Genomic DNA, 24,474 nt, shown 5'->3' on the forward strand with positions numbered 1-24,474 from the left:
TTCGAGAAAGCCTTTGATTCTGTAAACCAAAGAATCATGTGGAAAACCCTCAAGGAATACACAATTCCATCAAAGATTATCAAGATCATGAAAGAGATGTACGGGGGGTATGAGTGTCAGGTTCTTCATGAAGGGAAACTAACAGAAAAGATAAACGTCAAGTCTGGAGTGAGACAGGGGTGTGTTCTTTCTCCCACTCTGTTCCTGCTGGTCCTAAACAGTGTGATGAAGAAGGTAATAGGAGGATGGAAGAGGGGTGTTCAGTGGGGGATGGGAGACAGGCTTGAAGACCTTGACTTCGCAAACGACATTTGTCTTATGGCACAACGGTACCGGGACATAGAAGATAAACTGAGTAGGTTGCAGAAGGAAGCGGAACGTGTAGGTCTCATGATCAACACAAACAAGACTAAAGAGAAGAGGATTAATTCGGATGTCATGACCAGCTTGACAGTAAATGGAAAGTAAATTGAGCGAGTTGAGTCCTTCCTATACCTTGGAAGTATAGTTACAATGGATGGGGGAGCAGAGGAAGATGTCCGAAGCCGTATCTGGAAGGCAAATGGTGCATTTGTCCAGCTCTACCCCGTATGGAAGAATAGAAACATCTCCAGGAAGACTAAGCTTTGCCTCTTCAACAGTTCAGTAACCAGCTACAGGTGTTCATTAATAGATGTCTGCGTCGCATAACAAATGTGAGGTGGCTGGACATAATCTCGAATGAAGATCTTTGGAACATGACCAACCAGCAGCCGATTGACATCCAGATCAAGGAGGGGAAATGGCGCTGGATCGGGCACACACTAAGGAAGCTGGATGGAGCTGTTGAGAGGGCGGCGCTGGACTGGAACCCTCAAGGCTCCAGAAAGTGAGGTCGACCCAAGAAGATCTGGAAGAGGACGATTGAGAAGGAAATTGCAGAGGTTGACAAGACCTGGAGCAAAGTGAAGAGAATGGCCAGGAACCGTACTATGTGGAAAAATTTCGCCAAGGCCCTATGCTCCAGAGGGAGCAACAGGAAATAAGTCAAGTAAGTCAGTCATATATGTTGTTGTTATTATTATTATTATTATTATTATTATTATTATTATTATTATTATTATTATTATTATTATTATTATTTCAACAATCTTTTAAATCAAATTGATTTTTAACAGCCACCACAGTATTGCAATTATGGGTTCTTTAATGTGCCTGTAAATATATTGACAGAAGCCTTTTTTGTATTTAAGCATTCTGAAATGCTAAACAAATTCTGCTAGGATTCACAGCTGCAACCTCGGCACTGAAGGCAAGATACTTTATACAGCGAGTCACCAAGGTTGTAGCTGCCTCTGTGGATCAGTGGTAGAGTGTCGGCCAGTTTCTAGTCCAATCAAAATTCCACAACAATAACACAGTGAATTGCCTTAATATGCACTACTGGAATGTTTGATAATACCCAATGAGAATGAAGGTCAGCATTCTGAGCAGTTAGGAGTGCCATGTCGAAATGACTACTTTATTGGATCACATTTCTTTGAGGGCCCTCTGAAAAGAGTATGCTATTTGGATATTTTCAGTAATGCTCACAGTTGCTCAAGAGCAAGTAAAGATGCGGTTACAACAGAATGGAACTCCACAGTATATGTTGTTGGCTTTCTGCAACTATATATATTTTATATATACTGCTACCTTCTCCTACCCACCCTGAGGAGTCATTTAAGAAAATTCTCTGCATGCAAGCTGAAAGATCCAGAGTTGTTTCAGCAGATCATGGCAGCCTGCAGATACATGTCCCAATCTGCAATGCAACAGAATGTCCATTCAACAACATACTCATCAGCTGGTAATCAGTTCAAGCACTTGCTTTCAGCTGAGTAAGTTGGCTGTATCGTTCAGGCCATGTAGCTGTTAGCTTCTATTAGAGAGATGGTGGGTTCGAAACCCACTGTCAGCGGCCCTGAACACAGCTTCCCATTGTCTCCCATTTTCACATCTAAGTGATGCTGGGGTTGTACCTTAATTAAGCCCAGGGTCGCTTCCTTCCCAGTCATGTCTGAATTTGTGCAACGTTAAACCACTACCAAAAAAAGTTTACAAACACTTGCTTACATTTGCCAAACAGGTGATTGGATACCTTGATCTCACCCACTGGCCATCTTGTCCTAAACCAACCCAATAACCAATAATGGTGAGCTGAAATTTCAGCGGAGAGAGTAGCTATGTCTTCCCCAAACATTTACTGACTAAATTGCTCGTTGTTAATGTATACAATTTTCAGAGAGTTGATTGTGCTATAATAAATAAAAATTCAGTGACTTACACATAAAAAGTACATGCAACAAACATACATGTCCCTGCCCTAGTCAACACCAAGATATCTTAAAAAATGAGATTTTGAGATATAAACAAGGAAATACAACACAGCTGTTGCTCTATCTAGTTCTGTATTATCTTGAATTCTAGTTTGTTTACACTCCAAGAAAAATGCCCCAGTGCTTCTTTAACAAATTAATACCTTTCCTAAATTACAGCATAGAACCTAAATATTTTAATACCATTATTTCAATACTGCCAATTTTGAGTTTTAGTACTGAGCTAAGGAAACCATGTGATCATCAAAAACAAAACAAGAAAGGGTAACAAAGTAGTTGAAATTTCATATAATTTGGTTTGGATTAACCAGTAATATATACAGTGTGATTCAGCAGCCCCTTCTAGTATCATTTGCTGCAGCCCAACTAACGTGCACATGGTTATAGGGGTGCTATTCATCTGCAGGAGTACTGTATGGTACAAATGTTCAGTGAGCACATTTTGCACACGATTCTGAATCCTAGCGAAATGTTATATCATCCGTTCGCAAAACATGACGCCTTGAAATCATGTAGCAACGTCCTTTTACCATGTAACTACATTAATGTGCCGTGCGCTGTAACCGGGTGTAGGGAAGAGAGGAATCAATGCATAAAACTAGGTAACAGTGCAGTAATTAATATCTTCAACACCGAATCGGATGGCGTATGTACTTTGCTCTCATTGTACTACCACCCTGTTTCCAGCAGTGTAGCATAGCGAATGTGGTTAGGCGTTCGCCTAGCAATTGACGGAATGTGCCAGCGGCAGTTCGAATCCTGCATCGTTAAAATATTTTTGCATCGGTATGATGTTTGAATATGTAAACACAGGCCCACGTTTGCCACATTCAAACAGTAGAATGATGCTGTTACTCATCTTGTGCCCTGGTTAGGGCCTGAATGTACTGTAATCTCAGCTCTCATTTGGCATGTTTTCCACAGAGAAATGCGTTGACACGCTCCTCATTTATGGGGAGGCAAGACAAAATGCGTGCGAGGCACTACATCTGTACCAGGAACGGTATCCCGACAGGCAACACCCGGCTGCCAAGACATTCCACCGTGTTGAAAAACGCCTGAAGACCACAGGCATGATTTCCAACCAGCCACCAGTCCGCGATAGACCCGTTATATTGGGTGAAGCAGAAGAGGCCGTTCTGGAGGCAGCTTGTAATAATCCACACATCAGTACAAGGGTGATTGCACAACAGGTGAACACCAGCCAGCCATCCGTCTGGCGAATACTGCATGAATATAAATTTCACCCATACCATCTTGAACTACACCAAGAGCTCCATGGACGGGATTTTGAAGCTCGAATGGAGTTCTGTCAGTGGCTATCAGGCAAGCTGGACAATGATGTAGCATTCGTATCGCACATCTTGTTCTCGGACGAATCACGCTACCACAATAATGGGAATGTCAGGACTATTGGAGTCCGGACAATCCTTACTGGGTGCGACAGGCGGCCCATCAAGTACGATGGGGAGTGAATGTTTGGTGTGGAATCTTGGGGGATTGCCTGATTGGACCTTATTTCTTTGAGGGCCATTGGACGGACCTTATTTCTTTGAGGGCCATTGGATGTGCCCATGCTACCTGCACTTTCTGCGTCACGAACTCCCACTGCTGCGGGAGGATGTGCCCTTGCATGATCGTCTGACGATGTGGTTGCAACAGGATGGAGATCCACCACATTCGACTTTGCCCGTTCAAAACCATCTGAACGAGGAACTGCCAGCGAAATGGATAGGATGAGGAGGCTCTGTTTCTTGGCCCACCAAATCACCGGACTTGATGCCGTTAGACTTCTTGTGGGGACATTTGAAGAACGTCGTTTACACTCAAGCGCTGGAAAACCGCGACCAGCTCTGGAAACTCATCACGAACACCTGCAAAGCAATTACACCTGGAATGCTTCAGCATGCAAGACGATCTATTGGACACCAGAACTGAATGTGCATAAACCAAAACAGCCATCACATCGAGCATTTACTGTGATAAAGCATTGTCGGGGCAGTTGTGTTCCTATTATTTCCGGTCTGTATGTGTCCGGCTTGCTAACTAATCGGCCCTTCTTAGGGCCATAAACACATTCATTCACACACAATTTGCATGAAAGCGGGTATTGAACTTACAGTCCGTGCGGTATGTATTAAGCAAATATTTCAAAAATTTATAATCTTTGCCTCGGACTCGAACCTCCCACCTGAAATGCAAGCCTGCTCCACCACGCCTTTACCAACTACATTACGGTACCATACGGCACACTGGGCAGCTTATAGCAGCACCACCACCATACTGCAGTCACAATATCAATTTAGCGTTTTGCCAGCGTGTCAGATCCATATGATCTAGAAGGCACACGCATGTCTTCCAGTGTTTCGTATAAAAGTATATTACGGCGTCCTATTATGGTGAGACGACAAATACCAAGATATTCAGTTGTGTTTTCTGAGCATACCGGCAGGGCAGATGTTTTCAGGACAGAATTAATATTGTGGGCTGCATAAACCTACATTGGAGGGGGTGGGTGAATCATGCTGTATTTATATAAACATAGCTCAATAGTGAGTGAATTCATTCAACAGACAAATATTTAAAAGTATTAATTCATAACAACTATTCTTTTTTAACTTACTATGTGTAACTCTGGATGGGGGTGCAGGAACTGGCACAGCACCACCAGCACTCGCACTGCTTGCAGTGGCTGCTTTAGCCACTTTGGAGGGGCTGCTGGCTTTCGTATTTCCAGTTCCAAACTTGGCCTGAACATTTCCAAAAAAGAATTAAATTCTAACTAAACAGACACTGGTGTATACACAACAGAAAAGACTAGCACCACTAAACATAACTAGGAATTGTGAGCACACAACATTGAAAATGTAGTCACATTGTTGAGAAAACAAGGATTTCAAAGGAAAGAGTGTCACTGGAATACCAACAAACATCAGGAGCCTATGACAGACAACATACACAAAAGTGAAAGATCCACCGAACTTGTATAATTTGAGCTGTACGGAGTTCAGCCATTTAAAGAATTTTGAATTGAAAATCTTCCAACAGGTTATACAATGATAAGGGACACTTCCATACTCATACTTAGAGTAACAAAGGAGAAAACAGATATATATACACACAGACGCATAACAGAAATAAATATAATATACAAGTAATTTTCAACAGCTAAGTATTTCTTCTATGAAACAAATCTGATTAACTTTTTCTTTTATCATATCATCTACAACCCTTCTCACGTTTAGGAGTTCATCGTCAAAGTAATCCATCTTTTCCTTATCTCCTCTTTCTTTTTTCTTTTTCTTCTCTTCCATCTGATATTTGGAGACTCTTTCTTTTCTCTTCTTTATTATAAGTCCATATAGCATCCTTTTACTGCTATACACATCCTCTTCAAACTTCTGCATAAATCCTTCCCTGCTTTTGTTCTCATACTACTTTCTTGCAACTTCTTATCATTTCCTGATACCTCCTTCTGTTTTATCCATATTCCATAATTGCCATTATTCTTATTTTTGACTGTTTCCTCTGCCCTCTCATTCCACCACAAGGTCTTTTTTTTTTCTTTTACTCTTTCAGCTTTTCTGCCACAAACACACTCTGCAGAGCTTACAAATATCTTCTTGAACATGTCCCATTCCATTTCCACACTTTCCACCTCACTTCTGGATGTGTGTTGTTTCAGTTCATTTTGGATTTTTTTCTTTTACTTCCATATTTTGTAATTTCCATACTTTTATTTTCTTCTCTCTTTATTTCTTTCATTTAAATATTTTTTCTCTTTTCATTTTTGCTACCGTTGCTCTATGGTCTCCATCAAAGGATACTTCAGACAAGGCTGTTACATTTTAACAACTGTATGTGATTTGTTCTTTCCATCAAGAAGTGCCGGTAATCAATTAGTCTTTGTCCTTCTGTTTACCCATCCATATCTTGTATTCTAACATTCTTCTTTCTGAACCATGTATTGCCCACACTTACCCATTTCTCACACAAATATCCACCAACTTCTCCCCCTCTTCATCCCTCTTTCCATATCCAGAAGGTCGAATTACCTTCTCCATTCCTTTTCTGTTGCATCCCCTTCACTGCATTGAAGTCTTCCATGACAGTCACTTCCACATCCTTTATTTCTCTCTCCAGTAATTTGTCTAATCATCATCTTTACAACAATTCTCAGTAATCTTCACTGATGATCAATCACAGGTAGAAAACAGTATAAATGTACTTGTGTGGAATGTATTTTGTATAGGTCCAGACAGGAGGGCTCTGATTGGGCAGAGAGGGTAAGTAGGCATAAATGTTATTTAAATGTAAGAATTATTTTCTCTAATATATTTATTTATACGTTGTTCACACAGACAGAAAGAAAAGAAAAGTGATAAAAGAAAGAAAAAGTGCAGAAATTTCATCTTAGAATTCTGTTGCATTTCAACATTCTTAAATACCACCAGTCAGAGCCAACATTAAATCTGTGATCTCAGGGTTAGAAGGCCAGTGTTGAAAAGTCAGTACCAATAATTTTGACTGAATTCCACAATAAATTAGTACAATGACAATACCCTGATTTCATTTACACATACATAGATAGATAGATAGATAGATAAAAACCTTTATTTTCTGTGGCAAAGTTAGGGCTCTTGGCCTAAATACATCTTTGTATTTATGAAATAGTACCAATATCCCTATTTTAAAAAAATGAAAAAAACAATCTACGTGTACTCCTAGTCTACAGCTGACATTAATTTCTTGTTCATCTCACCAAAGACAAGCATAATAGCATAATCTACCCTGGATAGAGCATAATGGGCACATCTACATGGCAACCATAATCAAGATAGAGCAAATTTTTTAAACATTTTGAAGGTTATACTAGTAACATCCAATAAGAACACTGTTGATGAGATTTCACTAAGAAAAATTTTAGCAAACTGTATCTTCACTTTTGGCCTTAAATTAAAAAACACCAAATCATAGACTATGTATTTTAAAAACACCAAATCAAGACTATGTATTAAATTTCACTTTTGATCCTTCACCAGTTATGTGAATTGGTTTCATAATTACTTGGATTTCTAGAACTTACCACATGCTCAATGAGACTGCAATAGACTACTAAAAGTTCAGAACACAAACTTATTCTATATTGCAGTATTACTGTACCAGTCATATAATTTATTTTCATGGAGCATGTTTTGCTGTAACAGTAATGCTGGAATGTTAGTAAGGTATCTACTGACTGAATGAAAGCAGTAATTGCACCTATCTATGCTAGCTGCTTTACGTCGCACCGACACAGATAGGTTTTATGGCGACGATGGGACAGGGAAGGGGTAGGAGTGGGAAGGAAGCGGCCGTGGCCTTAATTAAGGTACAGCCCCAGCATTTGCCTGGTGTGAAAATGGGATATTCGTTTATAGGAAGAGAAGTTGGGGATTGGAATAATTTACTCAGGGAGATGTTTGATAAATTTCCAAATTTTTGAAATTATTTAAGAAAAACTAGGTAAACAACTGATAAGTAATCTGTCAAGTGGGCAGCTGCCCTAAATGCTGATCAGTGGTGACTGACTGACTGACTGACTGAGTGATTGATGTAACTAAGGAGCTGGATATATTCCTTTTGCGAAGGTTGTCAGAGAAAAGTAACACGCACACAAGCCTGCTAACTGAAACAATATGACATCCAGCTTGATGACATGGCCCTTGTGTCAGATTCAGCATGTTATATGGGAAAATATTATGATATACTATGAAAGATCCTAATTGACAGTGTTGTGATTGTTTAGTGTCAGGCTCACAATTTAAATTTAGTGCTGAATGTGTCAGGTAAGCACTTGTAAGATTTGCAGCTTGTGTCTAAAGTAAAGTCTAGCATGTTTGAATATGTGGAAACGAAAGTATTTCTTCAGGAAGTTTCTGGACAGTAAATACCTAGGACAATGTATACCACTATTTTCTAAGTCTATTCCCACAAAGTAGTCATCTTGGTATGAATCATTGGTTACCTACATCTTGCAGAACACGTAATGTGATGACAATCCTGAAAAGTGAGGAATTTGGTAGGCAAAATGCTGAAGCTTACCTCAGAATATTAAGCAAGATAATTTCTGCTGAAACAGAATCACCGAGCTCGATAGCTGCAGTCGCTTAAATGCAGCCAGTATCCAGTAATCGGGAGATAGTGGGTTTGAGCCCCACTGTCGGCAGCCCTGAAGATGGTTTTCCGTGGTTTCCCATTTTCACACCAGGCAAATGCCGGGGCTGTACCTTAATTAAGGCCACGGCCGCTTCCTTCCACTTCCTATGCCCTTCCTCTCCCATCGTCACCATAAGATATATCTGTGTCGGTGCGACGTAAAACAAAATAGCAAAAAAATAGCAAAAAGAAACAGAATCTTCTTGTAAAGAAATTGGGTAGTTGCACTGTTAACCTAATTAATGTTCTAATGGTCAGTCCTACCCTACTGTCCCTTTTTGGAGCGTCGCATGAGACCTGATAGAACAAAAAATCATGGTTGCTGCATCAGGGTATCATAGTGACAAAGGAAAGGAATTACTGAAAATTTCTCAGTGCTACTCTGAAACACACAATAAAAAATCAGATGACTAATGCTGCGTCACACAGTTCAACAAAAATGACAAGTTTAAGAAGTGATCCTGCTTGTGTATTCTACAAAGCTGCAAGTGTGTGTGATCCTGCAGAAACTGCACAGACTGTTGACTGTTGATGGAAATCTTGTTAGAACTGTAAAACATCTGCAGTTCTGTTTGAATCTAAGTAATGTTGTGGTGATAATCTACAGCAAACTGCAGCGAGTTAGTGAAAAACAAGCCTAGTTGTAATGAAGTGGACATTATTTCCGTGTTGTAGGGAATGACTATAAACTATGCTATGAGCAAATGTAGATTGTGAATGCTTTTTCTCATGTTACAAAATGTTTTTATTTATTTCTGACAGGTGCCATTGCTTGTCTACAGAAAATATCAGTTTTCTTCCTGAAGTGTACTTTGAGAGCTGGATTTCAAAAATACCAAAAAGTTTTATTGAAAACATAATTTTTCCCATTTTAAAGTCCTGCTTTCTGCACTTTCAACTCAATGAAAATTCCTACCTCTATCTATACAATAGCTAAGGAACAGAACAATAAAGGACACAGCTAAGGAACAGAACAATAAAGGACATATTCCAAGAAAAAAAATACAGAAACATAGTGGGCAATTATCCGGCGCATAAGTGAACCAACCGCAACGGAGAATGCTTGGTGGATCTGTGTAGGACATTTGGGTTGGTCATGAAGTCAACAGCCTTCGAACACCTGCCAAGGAAACAGAAGACTTGGATTTCACACCTAATACCAACCTGGGTGAATTCCAGATAGATCAGGTGGCCATTTCATGAAAATCTCAAAAGGAAAAGTGAAGGTTTTAAGAAGTTCCAATCTGGACTTAGACCACTACCTCTCAAAGGTCAAAATGAGACTCCAGCCTAGAAACACTAGCTTACACAGGACCTCCAAAATGGTAAGATTTGACGTAGACCAACTTAAGAACGGTCAAGAAGTAAGTCAGAGACTGAACAATACAGATCTCAACAGCTGGGACCAACTGAAGGAGACTCTTATCAAGGCAGTCAATGAACTCGCCCCCCTCGCTAGAAGAAGGAAGCATCTGGCGTGGACTGAAGACTGTGACAATGCAATAGCCCAAAGACAGTCAGCCTGGGTGAGGAGGAATTCTAAAAAGACCAAGGAAAATTGGGTGTTTTTGGAAGAAAGAAAGCTTACAGCCAATATAATTTGAGGAACCAAACGGACCTTCACACAAAACCAACTAACCCAAATCGAAGAGAAATTTGCTAAGAATAACTCCAGAGATTTCTACATAACCTTCAAGCAGACACTTAGAAAATACACTCCGCCAAGCCTCCACTTCAGAGACTCACAAGGCAAACTAGCTTTCAACGACAAGGACAACTGCCACCTTTTAGCTCAGTACTTTAAAAACCTACTTAACTGTGATCCACACAGTGAAGACTTCGACTACAAACAATCCACACCAAACCTGGACTCGCTGCCTCCTTCACAAGTTGGCCAAATCATTCAACTTCTTAAGAATAATAAGGCAGCTGGAGAGGATTCTATTGTTGCTGAACTGTGCAAATGTGCTAAAAGCAATGCCGTGGGCAAGCTCACTGAGATCATCCAGGACATCTGGGAAACAGAGAAATTACCACCTGATTGGAAATCTGCTCTGATCCATCCGCTTCACAAAAAGGGAGATTTTACTGATCTAAACAACTACTGTGGAATTTCCCTCATCCTGGTAACATACAAGATTCTCTCAAAGGCATTACTAACAAGGGCAGAAAATTAGCTGGAGAGTCAACTGGGAGAATATCAGGCAGGCTTCAGGAAAACCCGAACCTGTGCTGAACAGATTCTCAACCTTAAAACTGTACTTGCATACTCCAAGATGAGAAACCAGAAGGTGGTCGTCACCTTTATTGATTTTAGGAAGACCTACAATTCTGTTGACAGAGAAACGCTTAACAAAGTACTCCAGGAACTAGGGCTTGACAACAAAACCCGCAGACTCATCCTAGAAACCTTGACCAGACCCATTCCAAGGTTAAATTTGGAGGCGAGATCTCAGGAAGATTCGAGATAAAAACTGGAGTGAGACAAGGGGATGGACTTTCCCCACTTCTCTTCAACTGTGTCCTTGAAGAGGTTGTGAGAGAATGGCGCAAGGAACTGATCAACTTGGGTGTTCGGAGTGGTGTCTACTTGGGCCATAAGAACGATGGACTGGTTGTAGAATGCCTGGCCTTTGCAGATGACATAGCACTGATTGTTGATTCTCTTGAAATGGCAACAATGTAGGTAAATTGCCTCAGGAAACAGGTTGCCAAAGTGAGTCTTCAAGTATCGCTGGAGAAAACAGAATTCTTCACCAACATCAAAGAAGCTAACAGAGAGATGTTACTAGAGCAGGGAAACATCAAGAGGACTGAGAAATTTAAATATATCTTGGCGAATGGATTGAACCTAACTTATCAGAAAGAGCATCATTATCCATGAGAATGAACAAGTTTTCTAGTGTCAAAAATAATTTTAAGAAATATAATGTACTCTATACCCAATGTCTTTGTCTTAATTCCTAGGCTGATGTTGGCAAACCCCAAGGTTAATAGAGAACAGTAAGGTTAGTCATTCCGCGTTACGGGCTGCCATTGGCTGTCACTGTGACGTCACCAAGGAACATCGCTGGTAGCCGCTGATGGCAGATTGTATTAGCGCGCGGGTAATGTTTCGCATTTTAATAATATACCGAAGTGATATTTTAGAATTTTTGAACATCACCCAATGTATTCTATAGAAACATACATTCTGTATAAGATAAAGTATGTATAACATCGTAGCGCTACAAAATAAGAGGTACTTAGAAGTGCGTGATATGTTAGGTTTAAATCAACATATTCGGGACAAATAAGACTATTTATATTAACTGTTATTCACTCTTACCTCAGTGAAGATGATGTTGACGAAATGCATGGAATCTGCACCTCACTGTGACTGACAGATGGGGTTTGTTTTATATCACAAACAATGTTAATTTGTTCAACACTTCACGGTGAAAACTTACAGGACACATTGCGATATGTAATAACTTCAAGTCTTGGAACACTAGCATCAAATAAACGGTTTGTCTTTCTTTCCATTAACATAAGTCAAGAAGAGTATCACAGTCTAGTATATTCACTATCTACTCGATTTTCATCAAAAGGGCTACAGTTCGAATCGCAGTCTATGAAAGCGAGACAGGGTATGAAATAAGTTCTTTTCAGAGTTCTGCGCATAAGGCAAAGGTCGCGTGGCTTTGCACATGAAGTTTAAAACAACAAATACAAAGGTAACGAACATTTCTTGACCTTCAAAACATTTACTTTGTTGATAAATGTCACATTCTTCCTTTTCACTTACGGGCAGCCTCTTTTTTTTTTTTTTTTTTTTTTTTTTTTTTTGCAGCCAACCAACGCAAACGGAGTAAGGTTCCGATCTTAGCATATGATTTCAAGACTTGTGGATGGACGTTAGGAAAACGGCTTTTCAATTTCACAAACATATTGTTCACAACCATCGGAAGGGACGAGCAAACCTCCCCGAAACAGCACGTGTACCCACCCCAGACTTGGGTCATCAGGCGGTATCAACAACTCTCCTGTAGGCGTGCCCAGGGACCTCAAATTTTCGGCAGCAATATGCGATGAACCCCACAACGTATTTGAATCCCTCCACACTACAGTCAGTATTTTTCTGTACGGATAGATCATCACTATCAACAGCTGGCAATTCAATGTCATTAATATCCTTGTCGCCCTCAGTCATCGCCAGAGCTTGTCATATCTGGGAGGATGTTGCCAAACATAGCCAATGTAACAAATTCAACTCTTTCGGCAGGAGCTACAGGTGACACATTGGAATGAGGAATATCGCTGGAATTGGCTCCTAACAACAACAGTCTGATGCTATTTTTGACATCAGGTGGAGATGGATGATCGTAAAAATGTCCAAGACCTCTTAGGCGCGAAAAGAAATTTTCCAGGCAATCTTGATTCAAACGTGCTGTGAGAATGTATTTAACGTCGAAAGATTCCATGTATTTGAAAAGGCCAAGCAGGGAACGGATACTTTTCAAAAATCCTGTTTGAAAGGGAAGCATATGTTTTGCAGAGCCAACACGCATGTTCTCACAACATTCATAAAATTCTGTGAGGCATTTCTCCTGTTCATAGCGATGAATGTCAAACCCACATGTAAGTGGCTTGTCACTCTCAGGTATTCTAGAATTCAAAATGTCTAGTGTCAAACGCACTAATATGTTCTCCATCTGGCATCAAGTACCGGATAGCCTGTGCTGTTGTGTTAGAAAACAACTCAGCTGCTAATAGTACACGCTGTCGCTCCCTGCCTACCACATTAATATGATGCTGAGAAAGCTTAGGACACATTTTAAATTAACCACTATACAGAACCAATAACTTTTCAATCACATTTTTTGTTGCTGGTTTTTTGCAAGGTAGTACAATACCTTTGTCCAAGAAGTGATTTCTCATTAACTTAAGGTACGTCAGCAAACACCCACACATTTCTGCTCACGTTGTGAGGATTAGGAAAATGAGTGTTTAGGTATGTTACCTCAAGTTCTTTCCACACAGATGCATTCTTGGCTCCCATGTCTGCCACAGTAGCTACAACACTGTACGAGACACACTCCAAGGACAATATTATTTTTCAGAAGCGTAGCTGTCATTTGTACGTCAAAATCAAAATAGACAGGTTGTTTCCAAGATGCAAACAACTCTCTTACCGTAACAACGAGAACATTACTATATGGGCCTACTATTCTGTCTTCTTCTTGGTCATAACTAATTCTGTTATCGATGTTCATTTCATCGAATGATACAACGCAGATTCGTTTTTTGTCGCTCAGACTTTCAGCTTGCATTTTCATCAGAAGTAGAACATCTTGCAATATGCCCGACCGGCAGCGAAAGGAGCTGTTTTATTCATGTTCTTAGCGTTGAAACTGCAGGCAGTGGGTATCCCATTTTTTCTCGCAAGTAAATGTAGCATTTCTGCGACACAGCATGTAGATTAATCGCTTTACAAATGTCCTTCTTATTCCATTGAACTCGTTTAGATCCATTTAACAGACGTCTTATTTGGCTGGGTAAAAATATTTTCCTCAATATTCGTTTAACTTCGTCAGACACTAAAGTACGCATGTTTTTCTTTAATTTGTGAACATTCCTTTGTGAAAGTGACAGCTTATTCGCAAGTCCTTTGTTTCGTAATTTTAATTTCATATTCACATCAGACAACCGAGCGTTTCTTGCTTCAAGAGCTGCTACAGTTTTTAATAAGTTGTCCTTTTCTGAAGTAGCAGTAGGATTATAGTGTGTCAGTACATTTGTCAGCTGTTCTCTTAATGGGTGATAGTTGTTTCAAAGTCTCAAGAGCTCGTTTCTGCACTAGTCTTTTGTCGTACCGCTCCCTCCTTTCTTTTGCAGTAGGCGAGGTCATGCAGGCACCAACTACAGGCATGTTATCATTCCTATTCACTAAAACAGCATTCATGTTAATGCATGGCAACATAAGTGAGGGAACAACCCCGGGTTTGAGCACCCACTTCCGAGGCAAATTCAACAATTCAGACCTCAAGTCTCTTATATAGTCTGACTGCTGAAAATGAAGATAGCATATTCGAGCATTTTTAATATTTACCGAGTCTTTTCTGCAGCACTTCAATATCTAAACCTTTTGTAGTTTAATATCACGTGGAAAAGCATGCAAAACCACTTCACTTTCTTTGGTGTTTCGGTTGTGGGATTTACAGTTTACTACAGCGCAGCCCGGCATTGTTTGTCAAAATTCTAGAGCACTGTGAAGAATAGAACCGTCGTCACTGTATCACGACCGCCTGTTAAAAGATCTCTCTGTGAATACACTTTACGACTTCATTTCAAAATTATCTCATACCTTGTACCACGTAAGTTACAGCCGAACAACACAAACGAGAAAAGAAACTAGGTCCTCTGACACTCTTTTAAATACCCACGCACTTTAAAGGTAAACAAATACATCCGATACATGTGATAACTGAAGGATTTGCCTCGATCTACCCTGGTCCCGCGTGGCTAGCTGTTCCACTGTGACGTCATGCGCTAAGCGAGGAAAATGCAACACCTTCTGCGCACGGCTGAGTGCACCCCCCTGGGCATACCCTATTGCCAAAACCAGTCCCAAATAAAAATGAATATGTGATGACTTTGTAATTATCACTATTTCTTGTATTGAATAGGTGAATCCCTCAACCTAACAATTTTGAATGTAAATCAACAAGTTGGAATAGCCTATCGGCTGTCTTAGAACACCTACAACAAGAAATACCTGTCACGCAACCTGAGACTACACATCAGTCATACGACCAGAAGCCCTGTATGCCACGGAGTGTCTTTCCTTGAACCGAAGAGGTCTGGTAAAAAATTGGAAGTCACAGAGAGGAGAATCCTCAGGAAGATCCTAGGCCCAGTAAAGGAAGATGGGGAATTCTGAAGGCAACATAACTCTGAGCTCTATGAACATATTGAGAGGCTCTCTGACTGTGCAAGGAAAAGAAGGGTAGCTTTCTATGGCCATGTTGCAAGACTGCCTTCAAACCAACTGTCTGTTCACCTTCTGGTGAAACAAGAAGGTTCGTACCACTTGGTTGACAGAAACCAAGAAAGTTATTAAAGAACTGGGAATAACAGATCTGCAAAACAGACAGTCTTTGAGACACACCTTGAAGGAAGTCCGTGGATTTCAGGAAAAACCCCAAAAGAAAGGTACCCCCTGGACAGAAGAGAGAAAGGAGTTACACCAGCAGAAGATGCGACAGTACTGGGCAAAGATCAAAGCCCAACAGTTGAACAAGCGTGGTCCAAAGTAGGCCCATCTGAAAGAAGAAGAAGAAAGGACATATTCCAAGTGAAAAAATCTAGGGGGCAAATGGAGCGGTTTAAATACGAGAGTTTGAAGAATTACTGAACAAAGAAAATGAGAGGAGGTACACAGAATATAGGATGGACAATGAAGCAGCGACAAGAGGTATTGTGAAAAGGGCTTTGAGAAAATTCTTCTTCTTCCTAGCATTTTCTCGCCTTGGCTCGCCATTTTGCAAGATTCTGGGCATCACCTGGTCTTAAGTTTAGTCTGTACTGCGTAATGCTAGTGCCACTCTGGATGTCCACATGGAGGTTGTCCATTAATTTCAAAGCAGTGGATGAAATTGGCAACTGTTCCAAGTGCAGCACACAGGATGTGCCCATACCATTGGAGACATTTTTCTCGTGCCTTCTCAGTGATGGGCGCAGTACCCATTTGCTGGCAAATGGTATCGTTTCTGACATGATGCAGGAGTGTGATGCCCACTGACCAATGGAGCATACACATTTCCATGGTGTGTAATTGGTGCTCCGTAGCTTTGTCAGCTGGTCGAAATTCAACACAGTTTAAAACAACAGGACGTACCATCATGCAGTATATTTTGGACTTCAGATGTAGTGGCATCCTTCTGCCACAGAGTACGCCTGTGACTTCCCTCCATCTCATCCATGCCATCTTTATCCTACCTCACACTTCATCACTTATCCCCGAGATCCTAGATACCTGAAGCTACAGTCTTTGTTAAGGTATCTCCATCAACTTGGATGGAGTCGTTGCTTGGGATGGTTTCCAGGTATTCAGTCTTCTTCTTTTTGTTCAGTCCAAAACTGTATTGTGAGAGATGGCAGTTGCATTTTTCAACTTGATGCTGCAATCCTCTTCTGGTAGTATTGGCAAGGGTGACATCATCTGCATATAAGAAAGTCCAATGGGCACTACTTTGCAGGTCCTGTGCGATTGTGTCCATGACAACGACAAAGAGCAATGGAGACAGTGCGGAGCCTTGGTGCACACCGACTTTCATTGGGAAACTCACTGAGGTGCTGACAACGCAACTTACATGACTTGTGGTATTCGTGTATAGCATCTTAATCCAAATTACTAGCATTTCTGGTACACAATGGTCGCAAAGAGCTTACCAGACCACAGGATGTGGAAAACAGTCAAAAGCCTTTTCAAGATCGAGGAAGGCAATATGTAGTGGCTGTTGTTTCTCTCAATTTTCAATAAGCATTCTGGCAGTAAAGATTGCATTAGATGTTCCTTGAGAAAAGCAAAGAATGGAAAAGCAGTCTGTCTTGACAGGATCCCAGTTGAGGCGTGAAAGGCTCTAAGTGAGGAGGATGTTAAACTGTTGTGGGACCTAATGAGAAAAATTTACCAGCAAGAAGAAATGCCACATGAATGGCAGAACAGAAGAATTGTACCAATTTTTAAAGGAAAACATGACACCTAAAATGGCACAAATTATAATACTCTCCTGTGGGACACCCCTCTTAATCATTACAGGATCAGAAAACACTTCACATACTCTAATTCTCTGAGTTCTATTTTCTAGAAATATAGCCACCCATTCAACCTCTCTTTTTTCTAGTTCAATAACCCTCATTTTTGTGAGTAATCTCCCATGATCTACCCTATCAGAAGCCTTGGATAGGTCAGTAGCAATACAGTCCATTTGACCTTCTAAATCTAAAATATCTGCTATATCTTGCTGGAATCTTACAAGTTCAACCTCACTGGAATAAGCTTTCTTAAACCTGAACTGTCTTCTATCAAACCAGTTAGTAAGTTTGCAAAGGTGTTTAATATAATCAGAAAGAATGCTTTCCCAGAGCTTAGCAACAACACGTGCCAAGCTGTCTGCCCTGTAATTGTCCGTTTTATGTTTATCAACCTTTTCCTTATTCACTGGGGCTACTATTGCAATTCTTCATTCGATATCTATCTTTCATGCAAATAGTAATCAAATATTTCAGATCTCATGCTATGAAGGTATTTGAAAGAATTATAGATGAAAGAGAAAAGAAGTTACCGTATCAAAGGAATAAGTTGGCTTCATGCCTGGTAGGAGCATAACAGACCCAATCTTTGGAATGGCCAAACTATGGAAGTTTTGGGAAATGCAGAGACCTTCACCTGGTGTTTACAGATTTGGAAAAGGCCTATAATACAGTGCCCAGACAAGAGGTGTGGAAAGTTTTAGGCAAAGGAATGCTCCTAGGAAATATGTTAAGTTGGTACAGGAGATGTACAGACATGTGAGAGCGAACCACCACAGTAGTACTGAAGAAACAGAAGACTTCCAAAACAGAGGTCGGTTTGTACTAGGGATTTGGTTTGAATCCATTGCTGTTTAATATACTAATGGATATAAAAACAGAAGAGGTGAGAGAAGCAGCACTATGGCATATGATGTTCACAGATGACATGGTACTGTGTTCGGAAACTAAGGAAGAAGTTCTTTGGAAACTGAAGCACTGGAAGAGAGAGGGTTAAGGATCAGCAGCATGAAAACATAAAATATCTGTGCCTTCATGCTGGAGAAGATGATAGAGAAAACCTGCCAATGAATGGTGAAGGCATCAAGAGAGTGAACCATTTCATTCAAATACATGGGTCAGTTTTGGATGAAACTGGAAACTGGAAATGTAGAATTGGTACTCACTAGTACAATACAGGCAGGTTGAAAGAGCTGGAAGGAGAAAACAGAGGTACTCCATGACAGAAGGGTGCCAGTAGGCTTAAAGGAAAAGTGTACAAGGCAGTGGTGAGGCCAGCAATGATGTATGGCATCAAAACCTTGCCTTTGACTAAAGGACAAATCACCAAAATGAGTGGCATAAATGAAGATTTTGAGATGTACCTGTGGAGTAACTAGATGATTTTGATGAAACAAAAGTATGGAATTGAATTAAAGAGTATCTTGCAAGACAATATTTTTACTGATAAGTAATAACCTAAACAAAAAGTCTTGATTGGTGAACGACGCTGCTTAAATTCGGAGAATTTAGTACAGATAAGAATGTGGGTTACATTACAGACAGTTAATTCAGAGAGGCCTCGTGTGGGATTCATTAAGCACTAATGCAAAAAGTGTGAAATGTTGATCAAAAATTACTAACTTCCATTTACTCCCTTATACACTGAAATACATTATAACATGAAGGAGCAACATTTCCTCTCCCCTTCTGCAATGAACAGAGCCATTACCCATAACACTCCGCTACTTCCCCTCTCCTCTCCACAGAACCGAGTTCATTGCCTACAGAATTTCCCCCCACACTTCACCCCCTCCCCCTCCTACTTACCTACCAAGACCAAGCAAGGACACTGACTGCAGTCCAGAACCAGTTGCTGAAGGTAGTGGATGAGTGATTAACTTAGATAAGTACAAAAACATGTCTATAAGTTGATAAGGTGACAGTTGAGGAATACTCCAATCATTATTTGTTATTTCTTGTTCATATTATCACTAACTCACAATCATCGACAAATTTACACAGCGTAAACAGTATTGTATACATATCTGCACAATTTCAAGTTATTTGATAGAATCTGAGGATGTTCTTGTAGAAAAATCCATACAAGTATGTTATATGAGTTATATTTAGTGTTTCTGACACACTGAAAGGTTTTAAAGTTGTTTTAAGTCAACACTGAAAAATATGGCTTCCTTCTTAACAAAATACAACTAGGCAACCATCCTCTCTCAATACTAATTAGATGAAAAACTGAAGAGACCTGAACCTTCAAAGAATGAAGGTATTGGAAAAAAAACAAGGAAGATCCACAAAGGGTGTGAAAATTAAAGACTCCCTCGCAAAACTAATACCATCAGGGTCAGAAGAAAACAAGAGATGGCCAAAGGATTTTAGAATATATCACTGTTTACGACCTTCTGTGGATGCTGTAGTTGCAAGCAGTTCATGCAGAGAAAATCTACAAAATATGACCTATAATTAATATCAATAGCTGATGTGTGCACTTAAACTGTCAACACAGAGGTCTTCGCTGGTAAACAGCCCAAATGGCATTACTGTACAGTAAACAAACCTAGCACTATCACCAAGAGGCTAGAAATAACATTATGACTGACATACCTCTATTGAAATAGTGAACAAACTGGCACATGAGAAGAATCTCACAGTGGTTAGTTCTATACAAGAATAAACAAGCAACTTCAGCAATTATGGTAAAGTCAAGGAGAGCCTACAATAGCTTCAGATTTGTTTTATTTGTAATGTTTGCTTTAGGGGAAAATGCTATGTTGCCAATAAATCAAAAAGCTCAAACACTCGCAACCAAATACATTCTAAACATTAACATAAGAATAGGTGAATAATTCTTTCTCTTGCTTGTTAACTCTCCAGCTGCAAACTTACCTGGAAAGTAAGAAGAGTTGCTTAGTCAGATATTTCTCTTTATATCAGGTACAATTTCCTCTATGATAGCTTCCCTATCAGAGTATTTATGACAACTAGGAAATTATACAGTGCTCTCATTTTCAAGAAAATTTCCGCATCATTCAGCCGCCAGCCAACTTCTGCTCCCCCCAACTGTACAAACATCCCAGGAGTTAGTTGCTTCTGAAAATTGTACCAGAACATGTGTGTGATTGTTACTTGTGTGTTATTGTGTATATTGCTTGTGTATTAAGTAATCAGTTAGAAAATGAAGCATTCAGTTGAACAACAAATTTATTAGGCGGAACGTTACTTTAAAAAATTTATCTATAGGAGATTCATCCAGAGATTTGCTCATAAATATCCTGATTCTAGCATCCCTACATTTCGAAGTTGATGAAAACATGATGTGCAAAAGGTTTAGTTTGTGATGTACAGAGGAAGCAGAAAAGACATGTTTTAACTGAAGATAAAGATGTCTGACAAGGCATGGTTACATCTTTCCGGACATGTACATTTTCAAAATATGTGACTGTGGAGTACTGAGAATCCCCATGTTGTACAGGAAGTGCTATTGCTTCCCATTAAAATAGGGGTATGGTGTGCGGTAAGTGCGTGGTGGATAATGGCCTATATTTTTTGATGACCATGTAAATTCATATGCATAAGTGAGAATAATTTTGAGGCCATTTTTAATGAACTGACACAGGAAGAAAAGGATTATGGATACAGTATTTTCAACAGGACGGTGCCACAGCCATTGCCAGTCTTCATTCTATAGACATATTACGTCCCATTTTTGATAATCAACTAATTAGTACAGGGTTATGGACCCACAGATCAGCCAACCTAACTGAATGGTCAGTGTATTGGCCTTCGGTTCAGAGGGTCCCAGGTTCGATTCCCGGCCGAGTCGGGGATTTTAATCGCTTCTGATTGATTCTTCTGGCTCGGGGACTGGGTGTTTGTGTCCGTCCCAACACTCTCCTCTTCATATTCACACAACACACTACACTACCAACCACTACAGAAACACGCAATAGTGATTATATCCCTCCATATAGGGTTGGCAGCAAGAAGGGCATCCAGCCGTAAAACGGGATCAAATCCCCATGTGTGACGCGGTTTGCATCTGTGACCCAACACATGTGGGAAAAGTGGTAGTAGTAGTAGTAGTAGTAGTAGTAGTAGTAGTAGTAGTAGTAGTAGTAGTAGTAGAAGAAGAAGAAGAAGAAGAAGAAGAAGAAGAAGAAGAAGAAGAAGAAGAAGAAGAAGAAGTGCCACCCTAACTTATTGTGATTATTATCTTTGGGAACCCTAAAGGGCAAAGTTTACCAAAATAATCTCCACAATATAGAAGAACTGAAGGTCATCATAACATGGGCAATACAGCCTATTACCAAAACAGAATGACAGAAAGTGGCAAATAATTTGTTTAAATGTGAGACATGTCTTACAGCAGAAGGTCATTTTCAACAGTATCTGAAATAAATGGTGAGTAATAAACCTGTATACATGTACAGTATTTTCAATAATAATATTTAAATTTGTGGGCATATTTTATTCTTTAGTAGCTCAATGTCTTGATTTGCCTATAATAATGGAACATGCTCCCCCCTCCCCCGCCGCAAATACGACATGCAATCAGGGAAGTGGAAGTCGGCTTGTGGCTGAATGATGCAAAAGTATCCTCGTAAAATGAGAACATTGTATATTATAGTACAAATAAAATTCTTGTTATAACTTGTCAAGTATTTTATTTAACAATAATATCACAGGGTTCCCTTATAATCCTTTACAAAATCAAACATGACATACAAATACTTCAGTATTCATCATTCTCAGGAGTGGAAGGAACAAATAATGACTTGCCCTGAGAATATTATTTCAAGTTTATTGCCTGTTTTGTTTTCTAAATAACCACTATTCTAGCATAAGTATAACAGCCAGTCATATGTATTTTATAAATATACCTATTTAGAAAATATTAGTGAACATCTGAAAATAGAGATTCCTGGAAAAACTATACACAATAATACAAATATAATTATTCTTGCACACATACATATGTAATATGCAGCTCATTCCCCTCCTCAAATCGGATCATATTTAAAGTAAGTCATCCAAAAGAACACTTGGTATATGATACAGCAGACACTGTGTTTGCACACACAAAACATAATTTCTCATTATCACTTTGGTCTTTTGAATACCACAAAACTTTAAATCCACAAGCATTAGATCTAGTGAGATTTTTTTTTTTTACCATATACTTTTTAGTGCCGGGAATGTCCGAGGACATGATCAGTTCACCTGGTGCAGGTCTTTCTATTTGATGCCCATGGGCAATCTGCACATCTAGACATGGGATGATGATGATGATGATTTTAATGAGGTAGGGAGAGGGTGAAACCCCTATGTCCTGTCAAATAACAAGGTGTCTGCTCAAATTGTAACATCCCCATCTGCTGGACGAATCACCATCAACAGTGCCATATAGATTATAATATGGCCTCACCCCGAGGGAACACTGTGGAGAGGTCTAGAATTGAATCCAGGCTTTTGGCATGCAATCTGGTGATTAGAACTTGTATATCACAAGCTCTCCTACCCTGCCGGCCAACATTCTGATGATGATTCTTTTTTATACCAATGGGACTCAAACCAGCTAACCATGATGTCAGACTGTATAAACTTGACACTTTAAAGATCATCGCCATCAGACAGGATATCCAGTGATAGTAAACATTACTCTCAAGAACAACAAGGATATAAAGAAAACTATAACGTATGCATTTCTTATTAATCTATGAAAAAACATAAGATATTATCAGGATTTGTTTCAGTCCGGTAGCAAGTGAAGTATGTACTTGCGTAACTACATGAAGTCTTATAATGTTCTGCTGAAAGTTTAAAGCAAAGCTAAATTTAGCTAAACCTGCTGAAGAATAAGAAAATCATACTATTTCTTAATTATGATATTTGATTAGGTAAAAAAAAATTATCTTTGAGACAAAAAGAGAAATTATATGAGAGACAGTGGGATATCCATTCTTCCCCACAAGAAACGAGTAAACGAAGAAGAGAGGTATTAAAAATACATATCATACTAAGTAAAATCCATATTAGGTATATAAATTTGTATTTTACTTAGCGTCATACTATTTTACAACAGTATTTATCCTTCAAATGACTTGGATATAACTAGAGATGAACCGTAATTAATATATTAAAAAATATAAAAAAAAAAGTGCAGTATGCTGTACATTTCCATAAAAATAGAACACTAGAGAAAATGAATTCTTCTTCCACCAGGTCGTTTTCTATTCCTTCGTCTTCTTTTTGCCCTCAACCGCTGAAAATCATAAAATTAATATTGTTTCTTTACAACAGCAGTACTGTAAGAACACTGTAATGAAAGACTCAGTAATCCTAAGCAATAGAACTATTTCCTGGCAATGTACAGAATGTAAAAATACAACTCTACCATAGAATTATGTTTTCACGTATTGTACCAAGCAGGAAATGGAAGTGGTAAGTGATTGTGGGGTACCTAGGTCAGGATTTTGAAGGTGTATGTTAATTCAAGGGCTATACAATTTGCTTTATGTTATAGAAATCAATTCCCATAGGGAATCTGAAAATATTTGTCCTGAATGAGCAAATTCATAATACCAATATAATTGGTCCATTATTGGATATTATAAATTTTCCAGCTAACTCCTTCCTGTTGCCAGCGTTTCACCCCAGTGTGCCAATTTGGGCCCATCAGTTGGTAACTAGCACACCAACCAAGACGCATGGCTAGTGCATACCATGGAGGCAAACGTGTAGGCTACTTAGAGCCACCAGCATTGCCAATGCACTATGAGAGACTCTCTCTTTTTCAAAAATTTATGCTTGCTAGGCCATCAGATGTTACAGAAATCGATTCCCATAAGGAAGCTGAGAATATCTGTCCCGAATGAGTAGATTTACAATACTAATATAATTTGCTTTATGCCACACCGACACAGATAGGTCTTATGGCGACGATGGGATAGGAAAGCGCTAGGAATGGGAAGGAAGCAACCATGGCATTACTTAATGTACAGCCCTAGAATTTGCCTGATGGGAAAATGGCAAACAACAAGAAACCATCATCAGGACTGCTGACAGTCAGATTCAAACCCATTATCTCCCGAATGTAAGCTGAACGCTACGTAACCCGTTAAGGGCT

At 39.6% G+C, this 24,474-nt stretch overlaps 1 protein-coding gene across 1 annotated transcript in view; it reads right to left on the minus strand.

The window, feature by feature from the left end:
* EloA (elongin A) overlaps positions 1 to 24,474 on the minus strand; it is a 249,003-nt gene that overhangs the window by 18,983 nt on the left and 205,546 nt on the right. Inside the window, exon 8 of the mRNA XM_067149784.2 lies at positions 4,981 to 5,107. Within this exon, the coding sequence (XP_067005885.2) occupies positions 4,981 to 5,107 (127 nt within the window). The remainder of the gene's footprint in view (positions 1 to 4,980; positions 5,108 to 24,474) is intronic.

The sequence above is a fragment of the Anabrus simplex genome, chromosome 1, assembly GCF_040414725.1.
Source record: "Anabrus simplex isolate iqAnaSimp1 chromosome 1, ASM4041472v1, whole genome shotgun sequence".
NCBI classification, from domain to species: Eukaryota; Metazoa; Arthropoda; class Insecta; order Orthoptera; family Tettigoniidae; genus Anabrus; species Anabrus simplex.